Source organism: Puntigrus tetrazona, chromosome 11 (assembly GCF_018831695.1).
Source record: "Puntigrus tetrazona isolate hp1 chromosome 11, ASM1883169v1, whole genome shotgun sequence".
In the NCBI taxonomy this organism is placed as follows: domain Eukaryota; kingdom Metazoa; phylum Chordata; class Actinopteri; order Cypriniformes; family Cyprinidae; genus Puntigrus; species Puntigrus tetrazona.
The window spans coordinates 12,008,511-12,023,863 of record NC_056709.1 but is presented as its reverse complement, the minus strand read 5'-3'; the positions used below and the strand labels follow the sequence as shown (position 1 = coordinate 12,023,863).

Here is a 15,353-nt window from a genome sequence, read left to right as displayed (position 1 = left end):
ATGGATGGATGGACGGAAAGGATGAAATAATGGTTAGAATGATGAATGGAGACGTGGGTAGAACAATGGATGGGTAGAATGATGGAATGATAGATAGATAGATAGATAGATAGATAGATAGATAGATAGATAGATAGATAGATAGATAGATAGATAGATAGATAGATAGATAGATGTAAAGATTGGATAGATGGATGGATGTTTTGAACAACATATTGATAGACCATATGGATGGATGGATGGATGGATGGATGGATGGATAGAATGACGAATAGATCAAGGGATGGATGAATGCCACAACTGATGGATGAATGGATGGATGGATGGAACAACAGATTTCTAGACAAGAATGATGGATGGATGGATGGATGGATGGATGGATGGATGGATGGATCAATGGATGGATCAATGGATGGAACAACAGATTGATGGACCAGAACAATAGATGAATGGATGGATGGAACAACAGATTTCTAGACAAGAATGATGGATGGATGGATAGATGGATGGATGCATGGATGGATGGATAGATGGATGGATGGATGGATGGATGGAACAACAGATTGATGGATGCATGAAAAGGATGGATGAATGTTTAGAATGATGGATGGAGATGTGGATAGAATAATCGATGGGTAGAATGATGGAATGATGGATGAATGGATGGATAGATGTATAATGGAAAGTTTTGGTTAGATGTATAGAGTATGTAAAGGATGGATGGATGATGGAACAATTGATAGAATGACAGATGAATGAATTAAGTAATGTAAAGGCTAGATGGAACAATAAATAGAAAGATTGCACAGACTTGTAATTTAGATAGGCCACATCCCAGAATGCACTGGGTCTTCTTGTGTGTAGTGGTTGGCATGGCGATGTTTAGCTAGGCCCGGGGCCAGCTTATTCTACAGGAATTTCCTGTCTAATTTCCCCTCCTGATTCTGTGAGTAATGCCCAAAGCTTTTTAATTGCACTGCAAAGACCCCGGCCCCTCAAAGGGCCATTATTGTTGCCGAGTACTTCCTGTAAAATGAAACCATTTACCCCTTTAGATCCTGGGATTAGGGTACAACAAAGACAAGAGGGGTTGTGTTTGTTTGGCCCGAATATTCAAAGCTGAATGACATCAGAAAGAGACGTTTAGAGTTAACAGGGACCGTGTTTATCTGATCGAGAGCCTCCAGAGGTTCTTATACTTTCAAGAACTCTAGAGAACCTTTAACATCCATGGAACCTTTCCATTACACAGAAATGCAAGAATGTTCTTTAGATAATTAAAATGTTCTTCATACTAAGAAAAAGAGGTTCTTTGAAGAACTGTTTACTTGGAAGGTTCTTTGAAATACGAAAAATGTATTTCTTAAAATATAGGCTCTTAACATTCCACATTCGTAAAAAAAAAGTATTACGATGTTCTTCAGACTAGGAAAAGTGGACTGTTTATTAGAAGGTGCTTTGAAGAACCAAAACTGGTTCTCTTATACTCTTAAAGTAAGGTTCTTTATTTGCGTTGATGGTTCAATCAACAACCTTTTAGCATCCATAAATCTGAAGGTTCTTTTTCGGAATTTATGGATACAATGAAAAAAAACTATAGTTCATCCAAAAACGTAATTTCTATTGTCATCATCCTCGTATTGTTGCTGGTAGTTACTGACTTCCATAGTATTTTCTTCCCAACTATCTTCTTTGTGTTCAAAAGCAGTAAGAAGTTCGTCTCCACACTAAGAAAAAAGCGGTTCTCCTAAAAATCGTGGTTCTTTCTTGGCGTTGATGGTTCTATCAAGAATCGTTCTTTTCCACTGAAGCTTTCCATTCCACAAATAATTCATTACAGTCAAAAAAAATGTTTTCTATCTTAGAGTTAAAAGAGTTTAAAAGAGTTTCTATCTTCTTTTGAGCACAAAAGATACAGAATGTTGGTATTACAACAATATTTTCTTCCCTACTATGGAAGTCAATGGTTTTTGTGAGAGTGTACCCGTTTAATTCACGTACTATACTGTAAAAAATGTAATTTACTTCAAGCCAACTTGCTGAGTCAGTCAACCCAAGTCCCATGTCTCTTTTTTCTCTTTATTATCTTGAATATTGACGTAATTGATCTTTGTCTTGGAATAAACAAAAAAAATAGTTCACGGTAAAAAAACAGCAGCTGTGGTTGCCGGAATTCTACCATAAAAAAATACGGTAATACCTTTTTAGGTTTTACGGTTTTGCATTAAATAACAGTTAAATACCGTAATTTCGTTAACTGATATAGCGTTAATATACCAACCTATTAAAGTACTGAAATGTTTTGTACCTTTTGAAATGCACTGATAAACACCGAAAGCAGGTGGTGATGAGAAAGTCACGTGACGAACCAAAGCCCATCACAAGCAGCTTGTAAATAGTGAAATATACAGAAGCTGGTCAGCGTCATTCAAACACTAATTCATTTAACGACATTGCATGTATACAACCCTAACAAGCATAACTGATAAGGAAAAAGTAGAAGAAAAAAAAACAAAAAAAACAATGCAAAATGAATGCAAAAGGAATTCTTGGAAAGTCAGTTTACGGTTTTTCTCTGTAAATTTTACAGGAATTTACCGTGAACCGTTTGGCATGTTTTAACCATAGCGTTTTCATTTTTTCCCATTAAAATCGTGTTCATTCCCTACTATGGAAGTCAGTGGCTACCAGCATTCCCCAAAATATCTTCTTTTCTAAGAAAAAGTGCTTCTTTTAAGAAGGTTCTTCGAGGAACCCCGTTACGTTTTGTGCGTGTTTAGGAGCTCCGTGGCTGAAACGACAGAGATCCCGGCCAGGTTAAGAAGTGCATGAGAAAGCCCGACACTGAAGAAGTGCGGCACCCCTCTGCTCCGTTCGCCCAGATGTGAAAACAAATGTTATCACCTAAAGACTAATAGATGCGAGGGGCTTCACGGAGCCCCGGCAGCCGCCTGCAGCCCTGGGGGATAGAGCTCAGAGAAGCTGGTAAACGCGCCTCTTGAACTCTCCAGAGCGATCCTCTTTTGTTCTTCCCGTTGCGGAGGAACAATGGAGCTGTCGGCATGATCGAACAATCTGCCCGCTCCTCCGGTGACGGGGGCCCGGACGTCAGAGCCTCCGCAGAACGGGTCGCCGACGGGGTGGGTGTTTGCGCCGACATGAAAAATGCGACGGCTGGAAATAACAGTGGTAATGTGGATAATTGAGGGCGGGCACAGACGAATGAGGCTGCGGGGTAACGTGTCGCTTTAATGACAGAGACCGTCTCGTTTCGGTCGGGAGTGTTTACGGAGCCGCAAACGTTTTGTGTATTTTTCATGCTTCCAATTACCCTAGTTTGGGCCTTCCCCGTGTTTTATTTGTGCGTCTCCTCCTCCGAAGGAGTCGTGATTAAAGCGCAAAGTCGGCCTTAAACCGGACCCGCGTGATTAGGATTCATGCGGTGGTCTGTGACTTCAGCGCGGGAGAGTTCTCCGTCATGTTCGGCTGACCCACTTCACTCCTTCTCTTTGTCCTCGACCTCTCTTCCCATCAGCCCCTGCAATAATTCACCCGCTGCATTAGTAATGGCGCATTAACTGCGGCCGGGCGCTGAATGTATCCTCCTCGCGGCGTTTACAGACCATCTCTGCTGACTACGCTCTTAACTTTTCGGTGTCGCTTCGCGTTTTTATTATTTTCATTGGAACGGTAACACTTTATTTTTACGGTAACACCTTGCTAATTAGTTACCGTTTTTCTGCATGGCCTTATTCTACATCCCTAATCCTAAACTTAACCATTATTATTAATAAGCAGCAAATTAACCATTTTAATGAGAGAAAAGCATAGTTCACAGATAACAAGTGTCATTCATTCTGAAGTGTTACTCAAATCTAGAACCGAAATAGTCATTTTGTGGTTAAAGCGTTTTTTATTCCAACCAGATGGTACTAATCTGACTTCAAATATTTGATTTTAAAGGCATTCTCTCTATTTTAACACGAAATGCTGCCGCATTTGAAAAGTAGATATTTAGATTTTTATTTTCAGTGGGAAAAAATGATCGCGTAAAGATTAATTAGCGCCATGCGATTCTCTGAAAAAGCTAAATAAAATATTACTGAACAAAATAACTCGAGACTACTGTTGCACTTTTCGCAATATTAAGTCTAAAATGTGTTTTAATGACACTTTTGCATGCTCTTTGAAGTCTACTTGCAATAGTTCTACTTTAGGAAAATAAGGCATGCTAAGTATATCTTTAATTGTACTTTAGTACACTATTAAAGTACATTAAGTACACAATTAGTAGCAGACTATATACCAGTTTCATATCCTAAAAGCAGGGTATTTTATTAAATGAAAATGTATTTGTGAATGAAATAAATGTATTGCAGATATATTTTGTACTTTTATTTTTCGCTATGGGAACCTTTTGTGGAGCGAAAGGGTCTATAGATGGCAAAAGTTCACTAAACCCTTATTTTTTAGGCTGTTTGAAAGCTTTGTGCTCCAGTTGCGTGTTGCAAGCTTTCGACAGCTGTGTGGCATTACTGTTGTGCTCGTCAGGTGTGTTTTTATGGTGTTTTTCATCAATTAAAAGCAACCTGAGGCACTTTCCATGACAAATACTATAAAGGGAGCACATGACTCCGGCTAGTCACGCAGCTGATGTGATTGTGCTGAAAACACGGCAAATAACGCAGACTGTACAAGTAAAGACGGCCTAGATTTAGCGAGAAACGCTCTTAGATCTCAGCGTTTCAGCGTCTCTTTTGGTAAATTTGCGATTCTGCAGACAAACTTTAAGATAAACAGAACAAAGCAGGCCGAGTTTAATAAATCAAACTAATCTTGAGGGTGACTTACCGAAGTTTTTGTTATGTAGATCACAAAACGAGACGTTTAGCAGAATGCTCAGGCTGTTAGTCTCTAAAACTGATTTAAAACCATTTAAAAATGGGACTATTGTCATTATTGACTGAACAATTTTGCTGAATCGATGTGAATAACTGCACTTTCCCTTTCCTGTTAAACACAAAAGAAGATATTTTGAAGAATGTTGCTGGTAGCCATTGGCTTCCATTCTATTTTTTCCGCTATGGCTACCATAAACTTGTTAACATTCCTCAAAATATATATTTTTTTATCTTTTATGAAAGAAATTCATACGGGTTTGGAACAACGTAAGGGTGAATAAATGATGACAAAATGTTCACCTTGAGGTAAACTATCCCTTTAAGCTCCAAAACAGATTAAAACACTATAAAAGTTGGGGAAAAATAGTTTTTAATAAGGATTGTGATATTATTGACTGAAAATCCTCCCAAAACGTCTCCATTTGTGTTCTGTTGAACGTTCATAACAACATCGAGGTGAATAAACGACGTCAGGTCGGTATTTTTGGTGCGCTGGCCCTTTAAGTTTTACATTATGTAAATGTGAAGCGAGAGAGAGAGACAGGAAAAGCAGCGGGTCATTTCCTGTCCTCTGGGATGCTCTCGTCTGCCATCCTGAAGGGTATGAACAAATGGACAGAGAAGCAGAGCGAGCGAGAGTGTGAGAGACTGCTGACTCACACTGCTTCTGTTGACTGAATGAATCCTCTGGAGGAGCCGCTGAGAACCCCAGGTGTGGATAATGACCCGTGACCTCTGACCTCCACGGGTCACCCCTCACCCTCCCACTGCCGCCGCCCTCAAGAATGTTAATACAGTCCAGATATCAGCTGATTCACTCACCCTCCTCTCAGTCCCGCTAAGTCAAGCATTACTGGCACCTAGTAGTACAAGCTACTAGCTAGTGCTAGTTGGGCTTAGTTTGGTCATAGAAACATATTAGTGACCAGAGCTGGCTAAATTACGATTACGATTACAGATTACATAATGAAAGAAATGTCAGGTAATGTAATTTGATTACTTTCTGGATTACTTGTTTTTTTTTATCTACCATTTACCATTATTTCCCATTAGTCCAAAAGTAGCCATAAGTAGCAATAGCTAAAAATACATCAAAATTATTGATTTTCCTTTATGCCAAAAATCATTAGGATAATAAGATCTGGTTGCATGAAAATATTTCCTACAGTAAATAAATTAAAACTTAATTTATTATGCATGATTAGTAATATGCATTGCTAAGGGCAATATTTGGACAACTTTTAAGGCGATTTTAAGGAGTTTTTGCACCCTCAGATTCCAGATTTTCAAATAGTTGCATCTCAACCAAATATTGCTCTGAATCTTTTGTTCAGCTTTCAGATCACATATAAACCTCAATATCAAAGTATTGACCCTTATGGCTGGTTTCGTGCTCCAGGTCATGCATTAAACCATTCATCAGAACTTTAGTAACTTGCATAATTATTTGTTTCATGCATGGTCCGATTCTTCAAGAGGTGTTTTTTTTCACCCATGAGCACGGTTTGCCAATTTAACGACGTGATAACTCTACGTTGTGGATATAGCCAAAGCATTTTAGAATCAATGAATTATGAACCAGTTACCTGCATTGTGTAGGTAATCATGTAACTCCTGAAAAGTAACTGATATCGTAATCCAGACTGCTAGCCTGCTCTGTTAGTGACGGAGCTCCTTTTGGCTTTCTTCAAACCTAAAGAACAGGAAAGCTTTGGTTGGTTTCCACCCGCAGACCGAAGGAGCTCCAGGAGCAAAAGACTAATTAGAAAGGAAAGCTAGTTAACGGTCAAATGTGGTTTCCCGTTGTCATAACTGCTAACGGAGCGCTGCTGGCCTTTAACGGGACGTCCCGAGCCAGCGGAGACTTTATTACAACAAAGTTCTGATTCTCATTCTCTTCGGGCTCAAATAAAACGATCCGGCCAAAGGAGTTACGACGAAAGGGAACGCCAGCCAACGTACACGGCAGACTGTAAAACACTGAGGAACTCTCCCTCATTAGTTGGCGGTTTGATTTCAAAGTCGCCCCGGCACCTTGGTTTTGGACTGGTTTCGGGGCCGGTGAAGCGCCGGGGACGCGGTCGGATCCGTTCCGGATCAGCAGGGAGATGCTCCGGTTGGCACGGCGATGCCGGGCCGAGGAACGCTCTTCTCCCTCCGCTGTCAGCCCCGGTTTGCGTCCCGGATGGTTTTTTTCCTTCCCAACGTCCATCATCTGTGCGAGTTCAAAGAGCGTCTAGCTGCAGGTCTTTGTCAAAAGCCCAGTTGGATATCTTTTATGTTGGGGATGTAGGATTTCTTAGGATACTTTGATTATTTATTTATTCCTCCGCTCTTGTGTGATAGTGCCAATATTTTACACGAAACTGCTCAGCGCGCTCTGAAATTCATGTTACTTTATTGTAGCGCTGTTGCCTTTGAAATGCCTTTTTTTTGAAAGTCTTGGCTTTCTCTCAACTCTCTGTTTCTCTCTTGCAGGCCCTCATCACATCTTCCCGACTTTCCACTCTCCGATCCCCATCGACGTGCGTCATCACGAGGGGAGATACCACTACGAGCCCCACGCGCTCCACGCTTTGCACGGGTGAGCCTGCAGCCCTGTCCGCTTCTCGGCGCTCGTGAATATAAATAATCTCTGCGCTTGCAAATAAAGCGCCTGCTTTGTTTATCCCCGCGGTTGCAGACATGCAACATTCAAATGCGGTGTAATCAGGTGATCCCGAAATGACCGGCGCGCTCTTTTGATGCTTCGCGCAAAAAAAGCACGCGACCGAAATGCGCATCCGAAGACTGGGCGACGTCATCGGTTTAAACGTTTAGAAAACTTATAAGCTCCGGCCTTGTTTCTGTGCCAGATGCGAAACGCAAGGCCGGGTAAATCTCAAATCCAGGAAAGAGATTAGTGCGGTTCACTAGATCAAACATCTGGAGAGGAGAATATAAACTTTTCTTCTCTCATCTTTGTCTCGTTTAATTCTAATTGCCTTTAAGGCATTGAGCAGATATTCTTTCCAGGGCAACTTACTTAAGTGTTTGTGTTGGAAAAAAACGCTTTTCTTACTTCAATTTTTTGTCTTGTTTCCAGTTTTCAGATGCAAAAAAACATGCTCGAATAAGCGAAATAACCTCCCAGTGAGGTGAGCAAAATAATCTTATATCAGACAGAAACCCAGATCAAACAAAAACTCAATTTCGACTTAATTTAGAAAATCCTTTGTGATTGAACAGTTTTTTTTTTTTTTACATTTTGGCCAGAAACAAGACAAGAAATGGAAGTAAGAAAAGCACTTTTGCAGAGTTAAAGGAACACTCCGCTTATTTTGGGAATAGGCTCATTCTCCCTCGGAGTTGAGTTTTACCGTTTTTGAATCCATTCAGCCGATCTCTGGGTCTGGCGATAGCACTTTTAGCCTAGCTTAGCATAGATCATTGAATCCGATTAGACCGGTAGCATCGCATTAAAAAAATGACCAACTTTTCATTTTCCACTGCTCTTAGTACACGATGTAACTTCAGAAGAGTCAAGTTTTAAATAGGAAAAATATTGAAACTCTTTGGTCATTTTTGAACGAGATGCTACCGGTCTAATCGGATTCAATGATCTATGCTAAGCTAGGCTAAAAGTGCTATCGCCAGACCCAGAGATGGGCTGAATGGATTCAAAAACGGTAAAACTCAACTTATTAACTCTGGGGGAGTTGGAGAATTAATGTATTTCCAAAAACAGTGGAGTGTTTCTTTAAGCTGCATGCCGTGATTATGCCGTTTTATTGCTTGTTACAGTTAACAGTTTAATCTTCAAAAGTTGTAAAAGTTTTTAGCTTTGTGAGACGACCATTGACGTAAAGTCGATCCTATAAAAGTAGCATTTTGAAAGAATTTGATGAGCAATGAGCTCACGTTGAGGTCTTTGGCGTTTAAATAAACTTTGGCAGAAAATGCTTAGCGTATTGCAGTGTTCGATGAGAAATTGTTGAGTTCACGTTGAGATCGCCGAATTCGAAAGCAGACTTTGGTGTCTTCAAAAATCTGAGTGCATTGTTGAAAAAAAAGGTCTAGAAGAGGCACATGCGAGATTAGTCGAATCAGGACACTCCACTGAGACCTAATTAAAAGAGTACATGTAAAAAAAAGCTATGAAATTAGCTTGCGCGAAGCTGCTTAGCTCATTTCTTCTTCTGAGTATGTCTGTTTGATGAGAATCGAATGAGTTCGTATTGAGATCTCTGACTTTTGATTACGGATTTTGGTAGAAAACGCTGAACGCATAGAAATAATTACGTTTATTTTGAGATTTCTGACTTATTTGAAAAGCAGATTGCAGTAGAAAGCGCCAAGCACGTTTTATAATTTAATGAGAAACTGTTGTCCAGATCTTTGACCTCTGACAGCAGATTTTGGTAATCATTTTTGTGATTTCTGACGTTTGGTAGAAAACGCTGAGCGCATTTTAGGATTCAATGAGAAATAATTGAGCTCAAATTGAAATCGTTGACCTTTGCCAGCGGCTTCAGGTAGAAAACGCTGAAATATTTTGGTAGAAAACGACGAGCGCGTTTTAGAATTCATCGAGCTGAGATCTTTGCCATTTGATTTTTGGCAGAAAACCCAAGCTCGTGATTGATTTCGTATTGCGATTGCTCACATTCGAAGATTTTGTTAGCAAACGCCGAGCACGTCTCTTCCGTAGCTCCACGCGAGAAAAGAGGCGAGCGTTGATCTCGATGCCGTCCAGTAGATATTCCACGGACTTTTCTCTCCTAAAGGCTCAGCCGGCGTCCTCCGGTTCAGGTGCGTCGAGCCGCGGCGGCAATGTAGGTTAACCTCCGGACCTCCGGAGCTCCGCGCGTCCCGCGTGAATTTTCCAGAGCACAAAGTGGGCCGCGCTAGTTTTTTGAAGTTACACTTTGTTGTTTTTTCCTTAAACGCAACACCACGGAGTTGCCCCCCTCCTTTTTTTAAAACGGGGTCTGGAGGCTCGAAGGAAGGTTTATCTTAAAAGAGCAGAATAAATCGATAGAATTCTCGAAGTAGCGTTGTTACATTTAAATTCACAGATTTTGATGGTGATACATTCGGTCGGCCCGCTAGCAGCTAGCCTATTCATCACGCATAGAGCCGCGTTGGGGGGAGACTAGCTGTCTCAACTCTCGCTCGCCTTGATTAATGTGATTTGATCTTGACAGTGGACCCCTAATTCATCAAGACCTTGATCTGGCTGTCTTTTCCTCTGCCTGAGCCAAATTCATCTAATTACAGGGACATTGTGCAGCAAATTAAGCGCGGTGTCGCCCGTGGCAAGCCGGGACACTTTGTTACAGTCGCGGGCGGCATGTCAAGGGTCTCCGAGCTGATTGTCTAACATGACATCTCCATACAGTTCGTTTTATCATTGTTTGCATATAAAATAATGAGGGCGCTGGTTATTTTGTCAGAGCTGTCAGCCGAGGCTTCCCCTATGGATATCTCGCTTTCCTCCTTCATTTTTTTCCCTGCGTTTGACAAAGAGAGGGGGAGAGAAGGTAGCTTCTTTTCTTTTCTTTTTTTTATTTCCCGGAGCCGGCTCGGATGACAGCGGACGGTGCGATTCATCTGGGTAGCGGACAGGAGCGCCGCGGGAATTCTCCCGGGCCGAGAGGGAGGGCTCTTCCCGGAGAACCTCCCACTCGTCAGCGGCGCTCCTCGTCCGAGAGACTGTCGGAGAGCTTCCGGCGAGACGTCAGGACACTTCCAGCGCTCCGCCGCTGCGGGAAAAGCTGTCTCTGGTTGGAGAAAATACTGAGCGTCTGTGGTTCAGTCCGGTTGTCTTTATAAGTTTGCAAAAACGCGCTTGCAGGGATGCACTTACTTTGAAGCTCAGCCAAAGAGCGTGCAAACGCTTTGCAATACTTTCTCAGTTTATACCTTTTGTCACAAATTAAAGTTATTTTCCGTGGAAATCAACTGAAAGCTTGCAGACATAAAGTTGGAGTAATATACATACATATATATATATATATATATATATATATATTATTTTATTATATATACATATTATATTTACCATATAAAGTTACTTTTTACATATAATAATAATAATAATATATTTTATTTTATTAATTAATAATATATTATTAATATAATATTAATTATATATTATTAATATAATATTAATAATATATTTTTAGAATATTATTGTTATTGTTGTTTTTACTTGGGCGCTTATAAGCTTATAGAATTAAAGTCGGACTATGATTTATATAGTAATAATACGGTAAATATAATTATATATGATAATTATGTAACTTACTTTTAACATATAATGTTGTTGTTAATAATAATAATAAATATAGTTTTTTTGTCATTGACTGAAAGTTTGTAAGCTTATAATATTAAAGTGGGAGTATGGTTTATATATTAATAATGGTATATTTTAATAAATGACGTAATGATATATTACGTAATGAGATACATTACTAATATATTATATTTACTATACAATATGATTAATAATAATAACTTTATTAGTTATTATTAAATAACTTTTTGGAATATTGGGTTTAGTTTTTTTGCTCATCAGCTCTATGCTCGTAGGCCTGAAGTCTGTAATATTTGACACTAATATTGATCACAGCCTGATATCGAGCTGTAATTATTAGTGATCTCCTCGTGTCTGAAGACTGTAGAGGTGTGACGTGGAGCATCAGTCATCTGGAGCGCGGTTATGTAGGTCGCTGTCCTCTGCTTGTGAGGAAGTATAGAAGTATTGTTTGTTCTGTGAGAGTTTGGGGACTGTGTGTGTGTGTGTGTGTGTGTGTGTGTGTGTGTGCGTGCGTGCGTGTGTGTGTGTGTGTGTGTGTGTGTGTGTGTGTGTGCGTGTGTGTGTGTGTGTGTGCGCGTATGTGAGTGCATGTGTGTGTGTGTGTGCGTGTGTGTGTGTGTGCGTATATTCGTATGTGTGTGTGTGTGTGCGATGTGGCTCTGTGGCAGAAATGTGATTTATCTAAATCAGAGTATCAGCCCCCAGGTAGAGACGAGTTCCTGTCATACAGCAATTCATCACTGGCACACACACACACACACACACACACACACACACACACACACACAGCTACTAGTACATCAGTTTTCAGATGTATACATACTGTACAAACTTGTGGACGAATACACTGAATTTAGATACATTTGAAAGAATGATAGATAGATAGATAGATAGATAGATAGATAGATAGATAGATAGATAGATAGATAGATAGATAGATAGATAGATAGATAAAAAATTATACTTTTTTTTCTTAAAATCATGTGTCATGTAGATATTTAGTACATTTTCTACCGTAAGTATATCAGCACTTTTTGATTATTAATATGCATTTTTTTCTTTGCACAACTTTAAAGATGATTTTCTCAATATTTAGATTGTTTTGCTCCCTCAGATAGTAATAGTGTGTGTGTGTGTGTGTGTGTGTGTGTGTGTGTGTGTGTGTGTGTGTGTGTGTGTGTCTCTGTGCGTGTGTGCTTGTGTGTGTGTGCGTGTGTGTGTGTGTGTGTGTGTGTGTGTGTGTGTCTGTACGTGTGTGTGTGTGTGTGTGTGTGTGAAGCTCCGGGGTCCCGCGGTGTGTGTGAATGGGTGTTAAAGCTAACACGTTCACTAAAGCACCTGACAGAGTCTGGCTCGCTCTGGAAACAGGTGCTGAGTCCATCTGCCGCTGATCTCTGACAAAGGCCTCGTGACGGACTCAGACGCTCGTGGGACGCTCTTATTACTCAGGACAATATTATGGCAGATTAATAGGGGGAATGAGTGTGTGTTTATGCGCTGTGATTATGCTTTCTCGCTGTGATGGCAGGAAGATTACAGGTATTTGCTCTCGTTTGCTTTATGCAGAGGTGCTAATCAAATCACAGCCAAAAAAAGTGAATGTGTGGCAGTAAATATTATCCAGCGCTGTCCAAAATCACTCCCTTATTCACAGCACTTTTTATTTAGTGTTGTTTCCATTCAAATATAAAAAAGCTAATATTTTTGTGTAACACACATTTTTATTATTCATCGGTTTTACGTTTTTATTAATTGATTTAACAGTAACGCAATTTAATAATTTAATTAAAATGATATGCATATTTTTTTTGTAAAACTGCTACTTTTTATTGTAATGATTACAACAAAGTATTATTAAGATATTAAAAAAGGTATTCAGTTCGCTAATAAAAATGGAAATTATTTTATACATTTTAAAATGTTTCATATTTTTTATTTGAATTATTCATATAGTTAATTATAATCGTATAGTTAATTATAAAAAAAGAAATAATTTCCACAAAAATGAAACGTAATATTTTTTAAAAATTATTATTATAAATTATTATACATTTTTATAAATTAAAATGTTTATTGTAATGATTAAAATGAAGTATTATTAACATAATATAAAGGCAATAAATTAAATAATAAAAATTAAAATGATTTAAAATGCATTCATTAAAAGTAATAATTAAAAATAAAAATGTGCTTGATACGTTTATACATTATAATTGTTCATATAGTTAACCAATATTTGTGTGTGTGTGTGTGTGACATTAATTCATTAATAAATGAAATCATTTAAAAAAAATTACATTAAAACAATATTAAAGCAGAAACTGTTCAATGTTACTATTTTTGTGACAATATTTTATTATAATGCATTTATTTATGCTCTATTTGAAATATTTTCTGTTTGTGCATGTATAGAAATAATATATCTCTACACACACACACACACACACACACACACACACACACACACACACATATATATACACACACACACTATTTCTATCTTTTGCTGTATATTTTCCATGTTTGTGCATGTATAGAAATAACATATCTCTACACACACACACACACACACACACACACACACACACACAGAAACCTAATGAATGTTAATCCGAATGAAGTCCTAAGCGATGCACATCACTAATGAAAAATGAAGTTTTGATATATTTACAGCCAGAAACTTCCAAAATATCTTCATCTTTACTAATGATTTTTGGCCTGGAAGAAAAATGCATGATTTTGAGCCATAAAATGCAGCGGTTATGTCTTCGGGGCCGCGGGCTCGTGTTCAGCGAGAGGTGCGTGCAGGTGAAGCGCTGTTTGATTCGGAGCCTCAGGACCGTCCGGTGCCCCGCTGCATGCTGGGAGCCCGGAGCCGTGGTCCCACGATCCCTCGGTGCGGAGCAGCCCGTGTTTCGGCCCCCGCTTTGTTGTTCTCTCCATCCCTCCACAGGCCAGCGGTGTTAAATCTGAATATTACATTACTTATTTAAGCGCCGCCCGGGCTGTGTGTCTTTTGTTTGAATCTCAGGTATGTTTTAGAGAGAGGCCCTATTAAGTATGCATGCATCTGATGTACATACATGCTCGGAGACGGAGGACCGGGTTTTTGAGCATTAAAACCTTTGTTTCTGGTGTTTAGCTGCTGTTTTGATTTTCCCACGTTATTAAAACTGGGCGGAAAAACATAAATCGCTTGCTAATCAGATATTGGCTCCGGAGTAGTTTAATAAAGTAGAAATAAAAACATGCACCGGACGCAGAAACATGCCGTTTCTCTTTTAGAACTAGATTTTGGCGACTATTGATTGATGGGTTTCTTTATTACATCTAAGAAAATTTAGGATGAAAATCTGTTGCTTGCCAATTTAATGCAATTTTACAGCTTTTTAATATTGCAAAAATATTAATATAATGATTTTATATCTATATATATTAATTAGTGCTGTCAAACCATCCAAAATAAAAAGTCTGTGCATTATATGTATTATATATATATATATATATATATATATATATATATATATATATATATATATATATATATATATATATATATATATATATGACAAACACATGCATGTATATACTTAAGAAAAAAATTATACTTATATTTATATATGATATAAAACATTAGAATATAAATGTTCATGCATGTAAATATTTCCAAAACATATACTCTATGTTTTTGTATTTATATATACATAATAAATAAACACAATATACACGTATATTTTGTAAAGAAAACTTTTATTTTGTATATAATTGTTTGTGGTCAAATTATAATAAAATGAAAATAGCTATAATAGCTAAAAGGTGTTATATTAATGTGAAACTTTTTCTTACATTTTTATTGCAATTTATTTGATATCATATATTAAGTATTAAGTATAGTATAAATATGCTTTTGGAATATTAAGCTATTTCATTGTACATTTTTTTATTCAATTCACTATTATTAAAAGTATATGAAATTTGCAAATAATATTCTAAGAGCAAAAAGGATTTCTACAGTAATACAGTTTTTAATTATTTTATATAATTTCATTATATATTATATTTATTTATAACACTTGCATTATATATATATATATATATATATATATATATATATATATATATATATATATATATTTTTTTTTTTTTTTTTT

At 38.1% G+C, this 15,353-nt stretch overlaps 2 protein-coding genes across 2 annotated transcripts in view; one reads left to right on the top strand and one right to left on the bottom strand.

Annotated features, from left to right (window-relative positions):
• The window catches only part of LOC122353861 (G protein-coupled receptor 137Ba-like), a 1,117,577-nt gene that overhangs the window by 846,258 nt on the left and 255,966 nt on the right, over positions 1–15,353 (bottom strand). The window lies entirely within an intron of this gene.
• Positions 1–15,353, top strand: part of gli2b (GLI family zinc finger 2b) — a 76,881-nt gene that overhangs the window by 35,453 nt on the left and 26,075 nt on the right. Inside the window, exon 3 of the mRNA XM_043251728.1 lies at positions 7,380–7,485. Coding sequence (XP_043107663.1) covers positions 7,380–7,485 — 106 coding nt within the window. The remainder of the gene's footprint in view (positions 1–7,379; positions 7,486–15,353) is intronic.